Genomic DNA, 23,337 nt, shown 5'->3' on the forward strand with positions numbered 1-23,337 from the left:
TATTCAAGAAAAGAGCGTAGCGTTCTAAAGAAAAGACAGCAACGTTATGCTTTTTGCTTAAGGCGCATCATGATGATTATTTTAAACAAAAATAATCATCCTGCTGCTCCTTTCAACACTCTCAGCTGCTCTCTTCATTGAGGGTGGGGGGAGCCATTGTTTCCATTATTAACGAGCCGTAACAGCCATTTCACTTCCAACCACCTTGAAGTTCAAGGCTGGTTGTTCATAGACACGTCATCAATACGTTACCTGATATAAGAAGAAGTGGCCAGCGGTCTCACAAGTGTAGGAAACATCCCCTGGGACACCAAGACTCTCTTGCAGCCGCCCAACCTCACGCAGAAGCTCCAGCCTTCGAGCCAGCACATAGTTGACCCGTCCATACCTTAGAAAAGAGAAGGAGAGGGGAAGGAGAAGGCAGTATATTCATAACATGTTCTGTTCCCATCCGGAAACAGCAGCCACTGTCTGTAGCCAACTCATGTTTTCTACCTTAAAACTTAAATATAATGAACTCTGCACTGATGTATTTTCACGCAGGACTCCCTCAATATAAATGCAACAGCACTTAAAGCTCTTCAATCATACTGTAGTAAATGTGAATTTTTGCATAGTGTAAGCGAGCAGGTTTGGAGACCTGACATAGCACAGTATGTCACTGCACAAAAAACGGCTGGATAGTGTTACAAGAAAGATACGTCCCCCACCCCGCAAACACACACGCACAAGGGTGATAGATATTCTGTTAGAAGGGTAACATCTGGGGTGCGAATGTCTACTTCAGTAGCTGGGTTTCAGGAGAGGCTGCCCTGGCAGTATAACTTCAATGAATGGATTTATTCCTCAGTTTGTATGCACTTTATTGAACTATTGTTATACTACCGTAAAAAGCAGGTGGGGGGTCACAAAAATGTGGCCCGAGGAGGCTTCAGTAGCGACTCCGCCTGCCAAGGATGTGACATCAGAACCTTTAAGGCGCTAACTGGTGCGCAAGCATTGGTTCCTAATAACCTTTCCACGCCCCATCAAGCTGAGAAGAGAGGAACTAAGAGAGCACTATTGTCAGCAATAACTACAGCACATAATACCTAGGCATCTTATTAATAAAGGCTCTAACTCATTGAAGTGAGTTGGGGGCTTGGCAGTGATCAATCTGCAGGAAGATGCGGTATCCACCAGAAATATTCTTACTGAAAGTAAACAGCTTTTTCCTTTGATAGATACTTCTTGCTAAATGTTTCTCAACTTATCAATGAGTGCCAAAGGAAACTCCCCAGGGAGGCGCGACAGACTTGTGCCAACTATGCAACACAGACCTGAAGAAGTATCCATCACTGTGCGCTGGAGCTGTGAGGCAATAACGCTTCACAAAAGTTTGCAAGGAGGACCAAGTGGATGACAAATGTCAGCCACTGGGACACCACAGCCATGGCCCTTGTGGTGTGAACATGAATGTCAGTCAGAGGAGGTTTCTTGGCCAGGGCACAGCAAATCTTTATAGAGTATAATCCAACCTAAAAATCACCCTGCAAGCAGCCTTTGCCCTTCTTTGCTCCAGAGAATTCCACAAGGAACCACTCATCCAATGTGTCATGTGCAGTAAGAAGACAGCAGACACATTGGCATCCAGTCTGAGCAGTCTCGTCTCTTCCTTGAAGGGATGAAGAAGAGGGAAGAAGGATTTAAGAGAGAAGGACTGGCCCATGTGAAAGGCAGATACCACTTTTCATAGGCATAAATGGTAGAACCAACTTATATGGGTATAATACAGTGAAAGGTAGCTGGAACAAGTGGGCCTAAATTTTACAGGCCACAAAGCTGAAATCATAGCCATAAGAAAAATGGTTTCAATAAAGTGAAATTTGGTACTTAGTCACACTTGGCCTCCCTTGGTCACTGCTTTGCCCCTTATGGACTCTAGGGAAGCAAACAAAGAGCTTGTGTGAAGTCTAAGTAGTAAGACATAGCACGCCTGGGGTCGTGTTTATGAAAACAACCCTCCACCTTGCTCGAATGAGGAAGCGGGAAGAAAATTGAAGATAGATGGTAGAAATCCATGCATTATTGTCGAACTGAGGGGGATTGGCCCTCACCTACCCTACATGGATACTAAGAAGGCAGTTCTCAAAGGTAAAAGTCAAACTGGGTAACTGAGGGTTGGCTGAAATGGGAATAAGTTATAAACCACTAACACAGGATTTAAACCCAAGTGAGAGATTATAAATAGATCAAACTTTTCAGAACACATGCACTAGTGAACACACAAAGATAGCTTGACAGGGAGCCGCAAGAAAGTGGATTAGCCAACCAAAGAACCTATTATAGTCAATGTCAAGCCCTGCTGGGCAAGAGATACAAATTATAGAGGGCTGAGATCCAATAGTTTGGTGTAGTAAATCCCTCTCACCCAGTGAGTTGCGCTTGATTGTTTCACACTTTCTGTAGTACCTTCAAAAGAGGCAGGATCAGGGGGAACACGTAAGCAGGCCTCATGATCAATCACACCTGAAGGCATCCCCAGGAACCCATTTGAAGGGAAGTGTATGGCACAAAACTGAGGACGCCATCTGTTCGGGCGAAGAGGTCCATGCATCAACACCCCATTCTAGAGAAGATCATTTCTATTTCATTGGGTAGAAGGTTCCACTTGTGGTTCCTCAAGGAAAGATTACTTCCGCCCTCACATCAAGGGTGCCTACAAGGTGGAGTAATCATGGAAAGATACCCAACACTGGAATCCAAGACCTGTACACTGCCATGTCCACAGGCACCACTGAAGAGCCTTCATTCATCATTTGGTGTGCTGCACCAACAGGATGCAGGAGGTCTTCAGGCATAACAGATATAGGACTTTGAGGACCAGAACTGGAGTCCAAGCTAGGAAAGCCGGACCCATCAGGCGCAATAGATGCAGGACTTGCAGAACCAGAATTGGTGTCTAAGCTAGAAAACTCAAAATCATATCTTGAATATCTGCAATTCTTCTGTGAAGGTGGAAAAGCCTTCGTGTGAGCAGAGTCAAGCACCACACATATGAAGGTCACCCTCTGCATAAGGGCAAGATGGGACTTTTGGCCACTGATCGTGAAGCCCAAGTGGTGCACAAAAGTCATGGTGCTACGTCAATGGGTTGGGGGACCGTATCAAACGGGGTGTAGTACTGCAGTATTTGCGTCGTCTGACTCCTGATGTGGTGTTTATCCAGGAGACGCATCTGGTTGGTAATGTTTGTCATGCAATGAACAGGGGGGGATACCGCCTCGTGGCCCATTCTGGTTTCACAACTGGCTCCAGGGGGGTGGGCATTCTCCTGCGATCCTCACTTCCGTTGGATATCACTAGGGTAGTCTCGGATGACAGAGGGCGCTATGTGTGTCTGACTGGGAGGTGGGAGGGGCAGCCCCTTTCCCTGGTCTCAGTTTACGTCCCCCCGGGCCTCCAGAACTCCACCTTCGCGGACTTGGGTCGAATGCTGCTAGAACTTCCGGATAGTCTTTTGCTTATGGGCGGGGACTTTAATTCGGTGGTCTCGGGTGACCTGGATCGTCACCCACCCAGGGCCCTCCCCGCTGCCCAGGCATGGCTTGGTGGACTGTTGGAGACCTTCGGCCTGGTAGATAGTTGGAGATTAATGCATCCGACCCAATTTCAGTACACCTTTCACTCTGGGGCGCATGGGAGTCTTTCTAGGTTAGACTACTTCCTTATGCCCGCGGCGCAGACTGGTCGGATTCGAGAGGTTAGACACCTGGCGCGGGGTATCTCCGATCATTCCCCGCTGTGGCTGCTCTTTGACACCGGGTCGCGGTCTGCAGGGCGGATTGCTCCCATTAACCCGTGGTACCTGCGAGACCCCACGACTCGCGACAGCCTGGTTAAGGCTATGGACCAATACTTCCTTGAAAACGAGGGGTCGGTGTCGTCCGCAATGTCCCTGTGGGAAGCCTTTAAAACCGTAATCCGCGGACACGCCCTCTCCCAGATAGTGGTGGCTAAGAAGCTCAAGAGTGAGGCAGTGGTGAAGTTGGAGACTGACATCTCGGGGCTGGAGTCGGCCTTGGAGACGGGTGTCACTCCGGACGGGCTCCATGCCCTCAGCCTGAAACAGTTTGAATACAGGTCTCTTGTCACTGACGCTGCCAAAACGATGTACAGGGAGCAGCAGGGACGATTGTATGATGCCGGGGACAAGGCGGGAAAGTTGATTGCGTGGCTGGATAAGAAGGAGAGAGTGAATCGTGTGGTCCCGGAGCTGCGTGTCTCGGATGGAGTGTGTGTGACTGAGCCTGGTGAGATTGTGGAATGTTTCGCTGACCACCTCCGGGCCGTGTACTCCCCGGTGACTGATAGGGATGAAGAAGACTCTTGCCTTCTGCTGAGGGATATTGCTTTGCCCTGCCTGTCCGTCGAAGACCGTGAGCAGCTGGACGCCCCCTTGTCTGTAGATGAAATAGCAACTGCGATTCGGTCCCTTCGTTCGGGCAAGGCGATGGGTCCCAACGGTCTGCCGATTGAACTATACAAGTTGCGCCCGGATAAACTCGCGCCCTTCCTCCGTCGTATGTTTCAGGAGTCCCTTGAGGCGGGTTCCCTTCCTGACGACCAGCGTCTGGCTACGATAGTCGTGATCCCCAAGGACGGTAAGCCACGTGACCGCTGTGCCTCCTACAGGCCTATTTCACTGCTAAACGCAGAGCCTAAAATCCTGGCTAAAGTCCTTGCCAATCGTTTGTTGAGCGTCATCTGCGATCTGATTCATCCTGATCAATGCGGCTTCATCCCTCATCGTAACACCGCTCTTAACTTGCGGCGTCTTCACGGCGCCCTCGCCAGGGCGGAGTACCTCTCCGAACCAGCCGTGCTGGTTTCTTTAGACGCCACGATGGCCTTTGACACCATCGAGTGGCCATTCCTCTGGGCTGTCTTGACCAAATTCGGCTTTGGGGAAGGATTTCTTGGCTGGGTGAAGCTTCTTTACACGGGACCCATGGCTCAGGTGGTGGTTAATGGGCGGGTCTCTCGGCCCTTCGCTCTCGGTAGGGGTACGAGGCAGGGGTGCCCGTTGTCCCCTCTGCTCTTTGCTCTTGCCCTGGAGCCGCTCGCTGCCTGGCTCCGCTGGGAGCCCTCGATCAGAGGGATCCGGTGGGCCCCGGGCTTCGAGGATCGGGTCTCGTTGTACGCGGACGACATTCTCCTGTATCTCACCTCGCCGCGGCAGTCGCTTAATGTTCTCTTTGATGTTCTGACTTCCTTTGGGAGAAATTCGGGTCTAACGATCAACTGGTCTAAATCCTGTGTCTATCCTATCTCCGGTGACCCTCCTCTCTTGCCGCCTCGGCTTCCGATCCAATTATCTCTGTCCGGCTTTAAATACCTGGGGATATACGTCTCGTTGGACCCGGTGGCTCGCTATGAGCAGAATCTCCTGCTTCCACTCCGGCGTTTGAGGGAGGACACGGCTCGGTGGTGTAAGCTGCCCTTGTCCCCGCTGGGTCGGGCAGCATTGTTTAAAATGATGTCCCTTCCCAGGTTCCTCTATGTACTTCAGAACTCCTTCGATGTCATTCCTGTGTCCTACTTTCGGGAGGTGGAGAGCCTGCAGAGGAGACTAGTGTGGGACGGACGGGCGCGTATCGCTCTGGCAAAGCTTACTCTCCCCTGGTACGACGGGGGCATCGCGCTTCCCGACATTCGCAGGTATTATTGGGCCTCACAGCTATCGGCCATTAACCATGCCACGTATGCGCCTGGCTTGAATCCGGCGTATGAGATGGATAAATTCCTGCTTCCCGGCGGAAACTATAACAGGGCACTTTACTCCAGCTCGGCTGGACGGACCCTTACGGGCCCTACTAAGATTGCGGTACGGATCTGGAAGGCGGCCAATGTAGCCATGGGCTGGAGTGAGCGATTAACATGTGCTACTCCTCTGTTTGCCTCCGACCGACTGGGAAGCCTCTGGACAACGAAGGGGTTTGAACGTTGGGACACGATTGGTATTAGTAGAGTGGGAGACTTATGGATTAAGGGTGCGGTTAAAACATTCGCGGCGCTCCAGAGTGAATACGAACTTACGGAAAGGGAGTTCTTCCGCTACGCCCAGGTTCGGCATGCCCTGCTCTCTGTTTTTGGGGAGGGGACCAAGATCCCGGCTTCATCGCCCCTCGAGGACCGCATACTCGATGGTCATGTCCCCGACAGTACTATCTCTTTAATTTATAAAAAACTTATCAATAATCGGGCTGACCTCTTGGTGCGCCTTCGGGAGGCGTGGACGGGGGATGGGGTGGAACTGGACGACGAGGACTGGCAGTCCGCACTGTCGTCCCCCAAGGAAGTGGCCATTCCAGCCCGTCTCCGCCTGGTCCAGCTTAAGATTCTCCATCGGGTGTATGTGACGGGTCCCCGTTTGGTCTCGATGGGATTTTCTGAAGACGGGCTCTGTAAGCGGGGATGTGGGCTCAGTGCCACCTTTCTCCATATCCTTTGGGAGTGCCGCGAGGTGGCGGAATACTGGCGCCGGGTTCATGTGGTCATGGGACACGTCACCGGGGTTGCGCTGCTGCCGGAGGTGCGTCGCTGTGTCCTGAATGTGTGGGAGCCCAATGATTATAACGCGGCTCAGACTCGGTGGGCGGCCCTGGGGAACATGATCGCCAAGAGAGATATAGCGCAGCTTTGGGGTTCCCAGCGGCCTCCCACCGTGTCCGTATGGAAGGAGAACATGGACTGGTGCATGTTCAGGGAGAAGACTGTGTATGTGGCTCGTGGTAAACCGGGGGCATGGGGTAGAATCTGGGGGCAATGGAACGCGTATCGTGGGGGTATCTGTACTCCCCCCCTAGTGGACACCGATATTGCTTTGTCCCCCTGACCCTTGATGGTTCCTTGCGACTTCTGGAACAACCCAATATAGACGTTCCTCTCCCGTGACCCCCCCCTGACATATCAGTACTCCTTCCTCTTGATAGCTATTTGAAGGTCTGATGTAGAGTCCCCCGGACGTAGCCTGACCCACACTTTTTGCCCTTATGCCTCGCCTTTTGTTTTTAGTTGTTATTTATGTTAAACCTAAGTATCCTGCTTCCTTAGGACTATCCGGAGCCATGTACGGGGCTGGGCCCTGGGAGTCGACTACTGCCTTAACAACTGTGTGATCCTTTCTGAATCTAGCGGCCGGCCCTGGTGGTTGTAGGCCCATGCTTGTAATTGATTTATTGTTTAATAAAATTTTCAAAAAAAAAAAAAAAGTCATGGTGCTCTGAAGATGTTAAAAACCAGTGCAGAGGATCGGCTGTAGGTCAGAACCATGAATGTCTTTACCAGACATGCTGTTACATAGCAAGCACTGCAACAAATGAGTCTTTACCACACATTCCTTTACCGCGCATATCACTACAACAACATGCCTAAGGGAAAGCGCTGGACGTTGAAGAGGTTTAATTTACTATTCCAACTCCAGTCCGCGCAACAATAGGGAAATTGTTGAAGTCCTAAGTCCAATGACGCTTTCCCTATGGCATGTCATTGTAACGTTATGTGTGGTAAAGGAATGCATGGTAAAGACATATTCATTGTTAGGCTTGTGGTGTAATGGCATGTATGGTTTGTGCTGCTTTGTAAGAATTATGCTACTTACCCTGTAAGCATCTGTTCTTGGCATATAGTGCTGTAGATTCACATGCTTTGCATACTCCTGCCATCTAGAATTGGGTTGGATGGTTGCAAGTTGTTTTTCTTCGAAAAATGCTTTGGAGTCACAAGGTGAGGAGACTCCTCTCCTTGGTAATAGTGTCCATTGTAAGATTGTTTTCCCGCAAGAGGGTGAGAATGGAGTATAATTAAGTGTAAGTAAAGAGATGTCCATGCATATGAAGATATAGATTAGAACTGCAACGACTATAGGTGTCCGGGTGGGTGCATGTGAATCTACAGTACTACATACCAAGAGCAGATGCTTACAGGGTAAGTAACAATCAATTTGAGTCATGTGTGGCTGTAGGTACACATGCTTTGCATAGGCTTTATAGCAGTGCCCTCCAAAAAGCAGTGCCTAACTAGTAGACATTGCAGTTGTGTGAAAAAGTGTACGTAGCACCGCCTGTCCTACTTCAGAATGATAGTGTGCTAAAACCTCCACACAATAGTAATTGGTGAATGTGTGTGGTGTAGACAATGTAGCTGCTTTACAAATGTCAGCTATGGGAATGTTGTCCAAGAAAGCCATAGATGCCCCTATCATACAAGTAGAGTATGCTCTAGGGGGAATAGACAAAGCCCTTTTGGCTTTGAGATAGCATGTCTGGATGCATTTAACGATCCATGTAGAAATGCCCGATTTTAAAATGGGTTTCCCTTTACGAGGGGGAGCCAGCGCAACAAAGAGTTGTTTTGTGGAAATATTTTGTCCTGTCAATGAAGTATTTTAATGCTCTTAACATCTAGTGTATAGAGAGCCCTTTCTGCCACAGAATAAATTTGAGGAAAAAAACAGCTCAACAATTGGTTAATGTGAAAGGTGATGCTACCTTTGCAAGGAATTTAGGGTTAGTATGAAGAACCACCCTATCCCTATGAGGCTGGAAGAATGGTTCTTCTAAAGTTAGTGCCTGGAAATCACTAACACGCCTTAGTGAGGTTATAGCAATTAAGAAAGCAACCTCCCAAGAAAGAAAATGGAGGGGGCAATTTTGTAAAGGTTCGAAGGCTGGATCCATAAGACTTGTTAGAACAATATTGAGATTCCATGCAGGTGCAGGTGGGACTCTTGGTGGTATCACTCTTTTAAGGCTTTCCATGATAGCTTTAATAACTGGCACTCTGAACAAAGATAAGTGTTGCCTTTTTTAAAGGTAGACAGCCACTGCCACAAGATGTAGACGTATGGAAGTGTAAGCAAGGCCTGAGAGTTGTAAATGCAAGAGGTAACAATCAATGTTTTGTATTGATGCATTAGGAGGATTAATCTTTTGGTTATTACAATAAATAACAAATCTTTTCCACTTCGCTGTAAGCAAGCTCTAGTGGTAGGTTTATGGGATGCCTTAAGAATAAAAAATCTATTTTATAAGAGGGTCAAAAAAAGGGGGACTTAGTTTAAGGACTAAAACACCTCCAATCCCAGCTGGACACTACAAATAACCATCAGAAGGTGCACAGTCCGTTCAAAGAAGAATAGCTAACCAATAGTTACTGTGGAGAAATGCATGAGATCCTACAGGTAATTGAGACACCACCTCGCAGGAGGTAAGAGTCCATCAGCCCACCCTTGTTGGCGGAGCATCGTCATTTGGAACTCTAAGGAATCACTGTCTGAGCCCAGGGTCGCAGATCACCAAAGACTCAGCCTGGTGCACAGGCCAGTGATACCCAGAAAGAAAATAAACTCCTGCCAGGGTGTGTACCCAAGAATCGAGGACTCAAGTGATGTGCAGTGCTAGTAAGTGATGTGAAATTAAAAATTAAAAATGAATACTTGATCAAAAAATGTGTTTAATATGGATTAACCAAGTTTCATATCTAAAAGAACCTATAGTCTGATTGAAATTTCTACAGACTAATTCTTGGTTCGATTATAGTGTGGTCGACATGTTTCAGCCGGAATGGTCACTTGACCCGGCTTTCTTCAGGACCGAAAAACACAACAAAAATGCTACTGCTAAACTAATCAAAAAGTGGAAAATCAAAAACCCATGCAAACCAAATGTGAGTGTTGGGTAAGACAGTGGCAATGTCTTCATTCCTAGTAGTGTTGTTCTGTTGTGCATGATGTCTACTTCCAATGATTTATGTTTGGATTTTTTTCTAGGAATGAAGACATTGCTCTTACGCTCAAGCATGAGACTATTTGTCGGGTAGGGGGGCATTCGCCACTGTCTTACCCAACACTCACATTTGGTTTGCATGGGTTTTTGATTTTCCACTTTTTGATTAGTTTAGCAGTAGCATTTTTGTTGTGTTTTTCGGTCCTGAAGAAAGCCGGGTCAAGTGACCATTCCGGCTGAAACATGTCGACCACACTATAATCGAACCAAGAATTAGTCTGTAGAAATTTCAATCAGACTATAGGTTCTTTTAGATATGAAACTTGGTTAATCCATATTAAACACATTTTTTGATCAAGTATTCATTTTTAATTTCACATCACTTACTAGCACTGCACATCACTTGAGTCCTCGATTCTTGGGTACACACCCTGGCAGGAGTTTATTTTCTTTCTGGGTATCACTGGCCTGCGCACCAGGCTGAGTCTTTGGTGATCTGCGACCCTGGGCTCAGACAGTGATTCCTTAGAGTTCCAAATGACGATGCTCCGCCAACAAGGGTGGGCTGATGGACTCTTACCTCCTGCGAGGTGGTGTCTCAATTACCTGTAGGATCTCATGCATTTCTCCACAGTAACTATTGGTTAGCTATTCTTCTTTGAACGGACTGTGCACCTTCTGATGGTTATTTGTAATGCCTTAAGAATAGCCAAGCTTGCGGGTGTGGTTTTTTTTTTTTTATGTTGTTCTGTTTGACAAAAGGAAACCGTATTGTGGGCTAGGAGTTATGCGGCCTACGCTATTGATATCACCTGATCTGCCAATCTGCTCCGCCAAGAGACTCTCACTATATGTATGTTATATGCCTTTTGCTACTCTAGCGGCCGGCCGGATGGTTGTAGGCCCATGCCTGTAACTTTTTCATCGTGCAATAAACGGTTTCAAAAAAAAAAAAAAAAAAAAAAAGAAGAAGAATAGCCAAGCAATCTACTGGGAGATTTAGATGTTCAAATTCTATGACTTAAAGAGCCAAATCGCCAGGTTTAGTTCCTTTGGATTTGGGTGCCTGTATTCGCCATGGTTCTGAGTGAGAAGGTTTGGGTTGAGATGAAGCTTCTTCTGTGGAACTACAGAAAGTTTCTGTAGTGTGGTGAACCAAGGATGATGAGCCCATGTGGGAGCTACCAGAATGAGGGTGAGAGACATCTGCCTGAGCTTCTGAACCAGAAATGGAAGAAGAGGGAGAAGGGGAAAAGCATAGACAAATATCCCCGACCAATTAATTCATAGGGCATTGGCCAGAAGGTGTGGGAACCTGTAGGTGAAGTTTGGGCATTTTGCGTTCTCTTTGGTCGCCAAGAGGCCTATTTATGGAAACCCCCATTTGTGGATTGGAAGGAGGGTGGTGTTCCCACTCGTGGACTTGTCGCGGCATCCAGCTGAGGAGTTTGGAAAAATCGTTGTCCGGTCCCGGGAGGTGTTCTGCTAATAGATGGATTTTGTGATGTACTGCCCAACGCCAAATGGTCTGAGAGAGGCAGGACAGCTGTAGAGATTGTGACCCCCCTGTTTTTATACATAGTACATGGCTGTCATATTGTTTATCAGGACTAGGACAACTTGGACTATGAGGTGAGGTAGAAATGCTTTCAACACTAGGCGAACAAGCTTGAGGTTCTAGGAAGTTACGGTGGAGATTCTGATGTTTGGTGTCCCAGAGCCCCTGAACTGTCAGATCTTGTAGGGTGAGTACCCTCGTGTGCAACAGGGTTGCTGAATTGCTTTTTTCACTTGGATACCACCTACTTATAAAACGCTATGTGACGTGGAACCCAGACTCAATTGTCTATCTTGCCTTGAAAAAGTCTGAATACTGACATTGTACAGACGAAACACGTGTTGGCTTCGATAAATTGCTGGGAATTTGCCGTGTACAAATAAAGGAGATCTGTTTTCATCTGTTGTGGAGAACCCTTGAGAACCTGTGTGTTATTTGGACACACTTTATTCGCCTTACAACTACAAAACTTCGACATATATTGTCGTGTTATGTTGCTACATTATGGATATGTTCTAGTGAAATTGATTGCGACTAAGGGAGTGCTGTAAGGAATATGCTACTTACCAGTATGCATCTGTTCTTGGCATGTAGAGCTGCAGATCTACACACTTGTGCATAGATCGCCATCTGGTGTTGGGCCCGGATGTTTGAAGTTTGTTTTTTCTCTTGGAAAGTCTTTGGAAGTCACGAGGTCGGTGACTCCTCCTTTGGATCGTATTGCGCATGGGCTTCGGCTCCATCCTCAGATTGTTTTTCGCCAGCAGGGAAAGATGGAGCGTAGTAATAACAGTGAAGAGGCCCATGTGTGTGGTATCTAAATAAGATAAACTGGAACAGATGCAGGTAGCCGGGGAGGCGGGTGGGCGTATGTCGATCTGCAGCTCTACATCCCAAGAACAGATGCATACTGGTAAGTAGCATATTCCGTTCGAGGCATATGAGCTGCAGATTACACACTTGTGCATAGATTATATAGCAGTACCCAACCTTAGCGGCGAACACACGTATCTGTTGCAGTGGTTTGAAATAATGTTGGAGTACAGCCTGGCCCACACTAGCTTGTTGCTTAGTTTGCACATCTACACAATAGTGTTTAGTGAAAGTGTGCGGTGTTGACCATGTAGCTGCTTTGCAGATATCATCTAATGGGATGTTCCCTAAGAATGCCATGGAAGCCCCTATTTTTTGTGTAGAATGGGCTTTAGGGGGAATGGATAGCGTTTGTTTTGCTTTGTGGTAGCAAATTTGAATGCATTTGACAATCCACCTAGCTATCCCTGATTTGGAGATGGGGTTGCCTTTGTGTGGTGGAGAGAAAGAGACAAACAGTTGTTTGGTCTTATGGAAAGGTTGTGTTCTCTCGTTGTAGTAGAGTAAGGCTCGTTTGACATCTAGTGTGTGAAGAGCTCTTTCTGCAACGGTCTGTGGTCGCGAGAAGAATACTGGTAGTTCTACAGATTGGTTTAGGTGAAAGGGAGAAATGACTTTTGGGAGGAATTTTGGGTTGGTACGGAGAACAACCTTGTTATGGGGCATTTGGAGAAAAGGTTCTTGAATGGTAAGTGCTTGTATCTCACTGACCCTTCTGAGGGAAGTGATGGTTACAAGAAAAGCGGTTTCCATGTTAGGAATTGAAGTTCACATTTGTGCAGAGGTTCGAAGTGAGGCCCCCATTAGTCTTGTGAGAACGATATTAAGGTTCCACATAGGTGAGGGTGGCACTCTGGGGGGAATTATTCTTTTAAGGCCTTCCATGAAGGCTTTAATGGCAGGTACCCTAAAGAGTGATAGATGTTGCCTGTTTTGTAGGTAAGCTGCTATGGCTGCGAGGTGCAGTCGAATGGACGTATAGGCTAGATTGCACCTTTGTAGGTGAAGTAAGTAGCCTATGATGTGTTGAATGGACACGTCCAGAGGATTGATGGTGTTGTTATGACAATAGACAACAAAGCGTTTCCACTTGGCGGCGTAGCACGCTCTAGAGGTAGGTCGTTTAGCTTCTCTGATGACGTTCATACAGTCAGGGGGAAGATTTAGGTACCCGAATTCTAGGATTTCAGGAGCCAGATCGCAAGGTTGAGCTGAGCTGGGTCCGGGTGTCTGTTCTCTCCATGGTTCTGGGTTAGGAGGTGTGGAGAGAGGTGTAATTTTGTGTGCGGTACTACTGATAGTTGGAGCAGTGTGGTGTACCACGGTTGTCTGGCCCAAGTTGGAGCTACCAATATTAGTATGAGGGAGTGTTGTTGTAGTTTGCGCACCACTAGTGGAATGAGTGGGAGAGGCGGAAAAGCGTACGCAAATCTGCCTGACCAGTTCATCCATATCGCATTGCCTTTGGACAATGGGTGTGGGTATCTGGCGGCGAAGCTTGGGCATTTGGTGTTTTCGTGGGTGGCGGAGAGGTCTATCTGTGGATGCCCCCACATTTGAAAGTACGGGTGAAGAACTTGCGGGTGAAGCTCCCACTCGTGGATTTGTTGTGTTTGTCTGCTGAGCAGATCTGCCATAGTGTTTTGGACTCCTGGGACATGTTGGGCTAGGAGAAAGATTTTCTGGGGTATGGCCCATCTCCATATGCTCTGTGCTAGTTGAGAGAGCTGTGGAGAGTGTGTGCCGCCTTGTTTTTGAATATAATACATGGCTGTCATGTTGTCTCTGCGGATAAGGACTGCCTTGCCTGAAATCTGTGTTTGAAAAGATTTTAGGGCTAAGAAGATTGCTAGTAACTCCAGATGGTTGATATGGAGTAACTTCTGTTGAGGTGTCCATTTGCCCTGCATGGTGAGATGTAATAGATGAGCTCCCCAGCCGGAGAGCGATGTGTCTGTTGTCAGTACTATCTGAGGAACCGGGTCTAGGAACCGTCGACCTTTGGAAAGGTTTGTGGTGTTCCACCACTGCAGAGAGCGATGGGTGCAACCGTCTACCAACACCAGATCTGTTAATTGACCCTGGGCCTGGTTCCATTGGCGCGCTAAGCACTCTTGCAGAGGACGCATCTGGAGTCTTGCGTGAGGTACTATGAAGATGCAAGAGGCCATCATCCCTATTAGTTGCATGAACACTCGAGCTGGAAGGGAGTGCTGTGCCATGAATTTTGCACTTAGAGCCTGAATAGTTGCAATCCTGGGGGGATTGGGGTAGGCTAGCGCTTTTGAGGTGTCTATGGTGGCACCGAGATATTGTTTGACGTGGGATGGTTATAGATGGGACTTTTCTCGGTTTACCGTGAATCCTAGCTGGTGAAGTAGTTGGATAGTGGTGAACGTGTGTTGTACACACTGATTGTATGAGCTGGCTTTTATCAGCCAGTCATCTAGGTATGGGAAGACATGAATGTGCTGTCTTCGCAGATGTGCTGCCACCACTGCTAGGCACTTGGTGAATACTCGTGGTGCTGTTGTGACTCCGAACGGGAGCACTTTGAATTGGTAGTGTTGTCCGTCCACTACAAATCTGAGGTACTTCCTGTGAGCGTTGTGCACTGGAATGTGGAAATACGTGTTTTTTAGGTCTAAAGTGGTGAGGAAGTCGTTTTGGGAGAGTAGCGGAAGTACCTGCTGAAGCGTTACCATGTGAAAATGGTCTGCGTGTATGTATCTGTTTAGGGGCCGGAGGTCTAGGATGGGCCGTAGAGTCTCGTCCTTTTTTGGTATAAGAAAATATAGGGAGTACACCCCCATATTTTGTTGGTTGGTAGGAACTTGTTCTATTGCCTTTTTCCATAGGAGGGAGATTACCTCCTGCTTTAGTAACATTAGGTGTTCTTGTGACATTGGGCGTTGTCTGGGTGGAATGTTTGGGGGGGTAGATATTAGTTCTAGGCAGTATCCTGACCGAATTATTTGTGTTACCCATTTGTCTGAGGTGATGGTAGCCCAGAGAGGAAGGAAATTTTGGAGTCTGCCCCCGACCGGAGTGGGATGGTCTGGGGGGAGCGGAGGGAAGTCATTGGTTAGGTGGTGTGGCAGAACGGGTGGTGTTTGTCTTGCCTCTGCCTTTGTTATTGTTACCCCTGTAGCCGCCTCTTTGGTAACCCCTTGTAAAGGTGGATTGAGTAGGGGATTTATATGAAGTGGAAGCGGTGTCTGAGGAGTAGCCTCTGGATGTGCTCCGAAAGGAAGAGCGGTGAAAGGAGCGTCTGGGAGGGTGTGATTGAAAGGCTCCCATAGATTTTGCTGTGTCGGTGTCCTTTTTCATTTTTTCTAGGGCCTCATCCACTTTTGGGCCAAACAGATGTTCCTGGTCAAAGGGATGGTTGAGGATGGAGGCTTGTACCTCTGGTTTAAAACCTGAGATCCTTAGCCATGCATGGCGACGGAGGAGGACACTAGTCTAGTGACCACTGTGCCCCCACACCTCCCGCCTGCTCCTCACCTGCTGGGCCTCCTGCTGCCGCCTGAGCCACCACAGGGCCGCCGAGCGCCGCCCCAGACACCACAGGGCCGCCGAGCGCCGCCCCAGCCGCCACCGAGCCCCCAGGTTCCCGCCGCTTCACACGAGACCCCGCCCCCCGCCCGCCGATTGGATCCCGCGCTCCCCGCCTCCCCGCAGACCCTCCCTCCCGGCTCCCCTCTTAAGGGGACCCTCTCCTCTGCCCCAGGTGTGACCACTGTGCCCTCGGCCTGGTCGCCCCCACACCTCCCGCCTGCTCCTCACCTGCTGGGCCTCCTGCTGCCGCCTGAGCCACCACAGGGCCGCCGAGCGCCGCCCCAGCCGCCACAGGGCCCCCAGGTTCCCGCCGCTTCACACGAGACCCCGCCCCCCCGCCCGCCGATTGGATCCCGCGCTCCCCGCCTCCCCGCAGACCCTCCCTCCCGGCTCCCCTCTTATGACGCCCCCAGAGCGACCGCGCAGCGGACGCGCGCAGCGGGAGCACCGATTGAGCGCCGAAGGTGCGCCAACGGTAAGCCCGTCTGCGCCTGTCCGCGCCTGGACCGCGCCCCGCGCCAGAATCCCTGGCCTCCGCAGAGGCCACCCCACCCGCCGGACTTACGATGCCGCCACCCTCAACGCACTCAACACCGGCCGAACCCCCGGGTGCTACCGAGCCACTCCGAGACGCACCCACGGACCCTTCAGCTGCCTCACCTGCAAGTTCACCTGCATCCGGACCTGCCCCACACCAGCACCCGCCAAGCCGAACACCAGCAGCAACCACCTCAAGTGCATCCTGCTCAACACCCGCTCCGTCCACAGACACGCCGTTCAACTCTGGAACCTCCTCGACACCACAGCTCCTGACGTTGCCTTCCTCACGGAAACCTGGATGAACGACTCCTCAGCGCCCGACATCGCCATCGCCATCCCAGAGGGCTATAAGATCATCCGGAGAGACCGCGACAACCAGACTGGAGGAGGCATCGCCATCATCCAAAGGGACACCATCCGTATCTCGACCAACGCCGACAACACCCTGACAACCGCCGAACACCTGCACTTCCAGATCCACACCGACCCCAAGACCACCCTCAGAGGCACCCTGATCTACCGACCCCTGGGACCACGCACTCAATTCAGCGAAGACATCGCCGACTTCATCAGCCCGCACGCCCTCCCCTCTGCAGACTACATCCTCCTCGGGGACATCAACTTCCACCTGGAAAACAACAACGACCGCAACACCACCACCCTGCTTGACAACCTCGCCACCCTCGGACTCAAGCAGCTGGTGACCACCCCCACCCACCTCGCCGGACACACACTCGACGCAGTCTTCTCGTCCAGCAAAGACATCTCCTTCAGCCACGCCACTGGACTCCACTGGACGGACCACAGCTGCATCCACTTCACCTTCAAAAGAACCACGGTCCACCACCACCAGCAACAGGCTGCACGAAGAAGCTGGAACAAGTTCACAGCCGAACAACTCACCGCATCCCTGAGCCAGCACCCTCCCGCCAGCTCACCGAACCCCAGCCAAGCCGCCGACAACCTCACGAAATGGATCTCCACCTGCGCGGACGAGCTCGCCCCTCTGAGGACCCCACCCAGCAGACCCGGAAGCAAGAAGGCCCCATGGTTCACCGACGAACTCAAGAGCTCCAAGAAGAACTGCCGAGCCCTCGAGAAAGCCTGGAGAAGAGACCCAACGCCGGACAACATGACTACCCTCAAGCTCGCCACCCGTATGCACCATCAACTGATCCACGCCACCAAGAAAACAGTATTCAAGGACCGCCTGGACAACAACGCACACAACAGCAAGGAACTCTTCAACATCGTCAGAGAGCACTCCAACCCCAACGCCGGAACCAACGACATCACCCCATCGCAAGACCTCTGCAACTCCCTCGCCTCCTACTTCCACAACAAGATCGCTGACATACACAACAGCTTCAGAACACAACCAACGCTCCCCACGACCAAACCAACGCCCCCCACCACCACCCTCAACGCCTGGACACCGATCAACCTCGAAGACACCATCAGCACGATGAACTCCATCCACTCCGGATCCCCAACCGACCCCTGCCCTCACCACATCTTCAACAAGGCCGACGCGGTCATCGCACCCCACCTGCGGGACATCATCAACACCGCCACCTTCCCTGAGAGCTGGAAGCACGCCGAACTCAGCGCTCTACTAAAGAAACCAACGGCGGACCCCACCGAACTCAAGAACTACCGCCCCATCTCGCTCCTCCCGTTTCCAGCCAAAGTCATCGAGAAGACCATCAACAAGCAACTGGCAGCCTTCCTCGAGACGACTGGTTCCCTCGACCCTTCCCAGTCAGGCTTCCGGGCCAACCACAGCACCGAGACCGCCCTCATCGCTGCCACCGACGACATCCGAACCCTGCTGGACAACGGAGAAACAGCGGCCCTCATCCTCCTGGACCTCTCCGCGGCATTCGACACTGTCTGCCACCGCACCCTAGTGCAGTGCCTCAGCAACGTCGGGATCGAGGAGAAGGCACTGGAATGGATCATCTCCTTCCTCACCGGAAGGACACAGAGAGTCCGCCTGCCCCCGTTCAGATCAGAAGCCACGGAAGTCATCTGCGGCGTCCCTCAGGGCTCCTCGCTCAGCCCCACCCTCTTCAATGTCTACATGAGCCCCCTTGCGGCCATCGCACGCCAACACAACCTGAACATCATCTCCTACGCCGATGACACCCAGCTGATCCTCTCCCTGACCAACGACCCCGCCACCGCCAGAGCCAACCTACACGAAGGGATGAAAAACGTGGCCAAGTGGATGACGACCAGCCGCCTGAAACTGAACACAGACAAGACGGAAGTCCTCATCCTGGGCTCCTCACCCTCCGCCTGGGACGACTCCTGGTGGCCCCCCGCCCTGGGCAACGCACCCAAACCGACAGACCACGCACGCAACCTGGGCTTCATCCTGGACTCCTCCCTCTCCATGACCAGACAAGTCAACGCCGTCTCCTCGTCCTGTTTCAACACCCTGCGCATGCTACATAAGATCTTCCGGTGGATCCCCACCGAGACCAGGAAAACGGTCACCCAGGCCCTCGTCACCAGTCGACTGGACTACGGCAACGCCCTCTACGCCGGTACCACCGCCAAGCTCCAGAAGAGACTCCAGCGGATCCAGAACGCCTCGGCGAGACTCATCCTCGACGTCCCCAGACGAACTCACATCTCCAGACACCTGAGAGACCTGCACTGGCTCCCGATCAACAAAAGAATCACCTTCCGGCTCCTCACCCACGCACACAAAGCCCTACACAACCAAGGCCCGACCTACCTCAACAGCCGTCTCAACTTCTACGCTCCCAAACGCCACCTCCGCTCGACCAGTCACGCCCTCGCAGCCGTCCCCCGCATCCACAGAGCGACAACAGGAGGAAGATCCTTCTCCCACCTGGCCGCCAAGACTTGGAACGCCCTCCCCACCGACCTACGCCTGACCCAAGACCACCTCTCCTTCAGGAAGAAGCTCAAGACCTGGTTGTTCGAGTAGTAGCGGACCCCTCCCCCCTAGCGCCTTGAGACCCTCCGGGTGAGTAGTGCGCTTTATAAATGCCTATGATTGATTGATTGATTGAGTATTGATGGCCCTGGAGGCTGTGTCTCCTGTGTCTTGGGCACAACGTATGGAGGTATAAGTAATGTTTTTGCCCTCCTGAATTAGTTTGTTGGCCCTAGCTTTATATTTATCAGGGAGATGGTGCATTATGGCTTCCAATTCGTCATAATGGGCCCTGTCGTATCTGGCTAGTAGCGCTTGTGTATTGGCGATACGCCATATATTGGCAGCTTGGGATGCAGTACGCTTGCCTGAAGCGTCCAAGAGTTTAGACTCTGTCAGGTGGTGGTGCTTCGCCTGACTCCTGGGAGTTGGCCCTTTTACGTGCGGTGGACACTACTAGAGAATCTAGTGGCGCTGGCCCTCTAATGTAGGAGGGATCTGTAGGGGCAGATTTATATTTCTTCTCAATGCGCGGGTTAATGACCCTGGCTCTGACTGGGTCCTTAAAGACCTCTGGCGCATGTTTTATAACTCCTTTGAGCATAGGCAATATGGAGGTGGCCCTATGTGTGGTGTCAAATGTATAGAGGAGGAAATCCTCCTCCACGTGGTCAGTATGTAGATCCACCCCGTGATAGTGTGCCGCCCTTTGCAATAGATGGTTGAACCCCAATGAGTCTTCTGGTGGAGAAGGTCTGGAAGGGTAAAGATCGTCCTGTGGGACGTTAGGGATATCAGGGATATTATAATCGTCCCATGGGTCTGAGTATCCTGTGGGGGTGGGGTCCCCTGTAGGTAGATCTTGGGGCACATCCCTTATGTCATCATATGGATCCCCCTGATCATCATCATCATCCGGAGATGGAATTGGGGAATGATGAGGATGGGGTGGAGACGGCGGTGGGGGTGGAGACGGCGGAGGAGGTGGAGGCGGCGGAGGAGGTGGAGGAGGAGAAGGTGGAGGCGGTGGAGAAGGTAGTCTGAAAGGGGAGGTAGCAGAGTCCTTCCTCTTTGGAGGGTGAGGCAGAGGAGGTTTGTCCAGTTGTCTCTTTTTGATAGAGAGCATTAAACGTCCAGTTTTGGGATCCTTGGTTAATGTTTTTTGTAAGGGATCCGGTGTAAAGAGTTCTGGTGAGGTTGGTTGGTCCGTCGGTGCTTAAGGCGTCGGGCCGTTGGTTTTTTAGGTTTTTCTGTGCCGGTTCGTTGTTTGGAACCATGCTTAGGAAATTCCTGTTGTTTGATTGGCGCCGAGATGGATTTCGGCTTCGAAGTGTCGGTGCCGGTGGCCTTGTGTGCTTTGGTCGGTACCGAAGATGGTGTCAGTACCGAAGAACTGGGTTTCGACCCCGAGTGTTTTGGTGCGGAACTCGGTGTCGAGAGGGAGGCCGGTTTCTTTTTCGGTGCCAAAGAGTGTTTATCGGCACAGACGGTGGGCCGGCTCGAGCACGAGCCGCCGGAAGGCTTACTTGGCTTCTTTACCGGGCCCGAAGGTGCGGTGTGTGAAGCAGTGTCTTTGGTCTTGCCTAGGCCCGGAGGCGAAGGAGTGACCGAAGCCTTTTTCGGTGCCGGTGAGGGTGTGGGGGGAGGTAGATTAGTACTCACGACCCTCTGTGCCGGAGTGATGTCCTCCACATCTGAGTCATCGGAGGCGCTGACGAGACCCACGTCGGTGTGATGCTGTTCTGGAGCGTCGACGCCTTCTCCGAAGATGTCGTCCGGAATCACCGTCGAGGAGTGTGCCATGGTTCTTCTGGCTCTTCGGTCCCGAATAGTCTTCTTGGACCGGAAGGACTTGCACGCCGGACAGTCTCGAGCCTCGTGTTCAGGGGAGAGGCAGAGATTGCATACCTCGTGGAGATCGGTGTGGGGAATTTGGACCCACATCAAGGGCACTTTTTAAATGGAGTCCTTTCCATTAGCCAGGACCGGAGCTTGGGTAGGCCCGAAGGCCGCCGTCGACGACTGGAACCGAAGGTCTGTGCCGATGAGAAGGTGCGTCGAGTGGGGAGATGGCGATCGAAACAATACCGCGAATTGGGGTGAGGATTGCGCGTCGATCGTCGAACTGGAAGCTGTTCGGAACCGGAGCGCGAAGATTACATCCGAGCCCGATGGCGGAAGAAAACAATCTGAGGATAGAGCCGAAGCCCATGCGCAATACGATCCAAAGGAGGAGTCACCGACCTCGTGACTTCCAAAGACTTTCCAAGAGAAAAAACAAACTGCAAACATCCGGGCCCAACACCGGATAGCGATCTATGCACAAGTGTGTAATCTGCAGCTCATATGCCTCGAATCTGTATTTTTCATGCTTCAAACTTACCTGCTGAAATCCTTCTCTGTCTCGAGAGCCTCCTCCCCATGACCCAGACGGAGCAGGTGACGCTCATCAATATCCAGTGCTATGATCTTCTCAAAGAGCTGGTTCAAGGCCTACACAGAGGGGGGTGGAGAAAGAGAAGTATAAGGTAAAACAGCTTTTGCTGCTCAGCATGAGCCTTTTATGATGATGCTCATCTTTTTCTGTGGTTCTTTTTTAGTACTGTTTTAGATCCACCTAAATGTCTCTGCAGCTTTATCAGTTTATCTCCACTTTAAGCTCGCTTTCAGTTCTACCTATTGCTTACTTCATAACTTGATTTTATCTATAGCTAAGTTTATTGTTTAGCCTTACCTACAGCTCCACTGTAGCTCAACCAGCAGCTGAATTGAATATCCATCTGGTCCTTTAGTTTACTTTGTTATGTTCACATTAACCTATGTTAATTTTAGGACAGGTCGTCTCAATTGCAGCCCCATGTTTAACTCTATTCATATTAGATCTATTTAATGCCAAAAATGAGATTATGCATAGTCCCAGTATCAGTCCACACAAACCAGAATATTAGATCTACTTATAACTATTGTTTCTCAGTCTACAGCTTCACTCCTAACTTATTTTTTCCATTCTGATCTTTTTATTAAAAATCAAAACTCCTGCATCAAAGTTGATCCCCGCTGACCACCCAGAAGAAGAAGCCGGAGGGAAAGCGAGACAAACAATGGTCCATGGCTGGCATGTTACCCTTGAAGAATGTGTGACTACAGGGACATGCCCACACGCCTCCTTCCATGTGGTAACATATGGTTTCCTACTTGGGAATCATGACCTTTTTTTTTCCTTTTCTTTTTTTACAACAGTCTGGGCAAATTAACCTTGTTAATGGATGCACGAGTGTGTTGCATGTTGTCTGTCTTTTCCTAATAATAGGAAAGGCCTATAAAATAACCCCAGGGCACATTATGTCCCCTGATGAAATCCATGGACACATGAGGCCATTGATTTTAGGGATGCAAACATGTCCACTAGCTAATAGTGTAACATGATCATTAAATACATACGCATGCATAAGTATTTAAACGTAACTGAACTGCGATTAAAGGGATTCCTTGGTTGCTTAAGGTATTTTTTTTAATTATAAAAAACAGGAATGGCTCAGCACACAACTACAGTTTGTATATAGTAGACAGTAATGTATGTCAAAGTCCATAAAAAACAACAGATGAAAAGATACAATGTATCCCAAAAGATTCACAATGAGCTTGAATATCTTTGTGATGAGATTTCCTTTATTCAGTTGTGCAAAATTTTTTCTTTCTGGTTGTTAAAATTACAGCATACAATTCATAGCCGAATTTTTTTTTTTTTTTAGCACAACTGAAAAAAAAAACACATTTTGCATAACTGAATAAAGGAAATCTCATCACAAAGATATTCAAGCTCATTGTGAAGCCATTCCTGTTCTTTGCATTTCTTTGGGTTGCACCAAATAGTAGGGACTAGTGAAGGTCACGTCCCTGGCTCTTTGCACCACATTGCTGTTTATTTACATTATAACACTAGTTTGACTGGTGCAGGTTCTTAGTGCCCTGACCTTTTTTTCTTTTGTATTATTTTTTTTAATTATATTATGAAGATCATGGCTGGAGTACTACCCAAAGTACTCTCTATAATATGGTTGAGCCCATTGTGGTTTTTAGGGACCAGGATGAGACCAGATGATGAGGCATGCCACTAATAGTGTGGG

The 23,337-nt window shown here is 49.9% G+C and overlaps 1 protein-coding gene across 2 annotated transcripts in view; it reads right to left on the minus strand.

Annotated features, from left to right (window-relative positions):
- Positions 1-23,337, minus strand: part of AQR (aquarius intron-binding spliceosomal factor) — a 396,399-nt gene that overhangs the window by 171,809 nt on the left and 201,253 nt on the right. For both annotated transcript variants that reach the window (XM_085627198.1, XM_085627199.1), the window contains exons 24-25: positions 21,594-21,703; positions 253-388 (exon numbers count right to left, since the gene is read on the minus strand). In XM_085627198.1, the coding sequence (XP_085483324.1) occupies positions 253-388; positions 21,594-21,703 (246 nt within the window). The remainder of the gene's footprint in view (positions 1-252; positions 389-21,593; positions 21,704-23,337) is intronic.

This window comes from Triturus cristatus, chromosome 9, assembly GCF_964204655.1.
Source record: "Triturus cristatus chromosome 9, aTriCri1.1, whole genome shotgun sequence".
Lineage (NCBI taxonomy): Eukaryota > Metazoa > Chordata > Amphibia > Caudata > Salamandridae > Triturus > Triturus cristatus.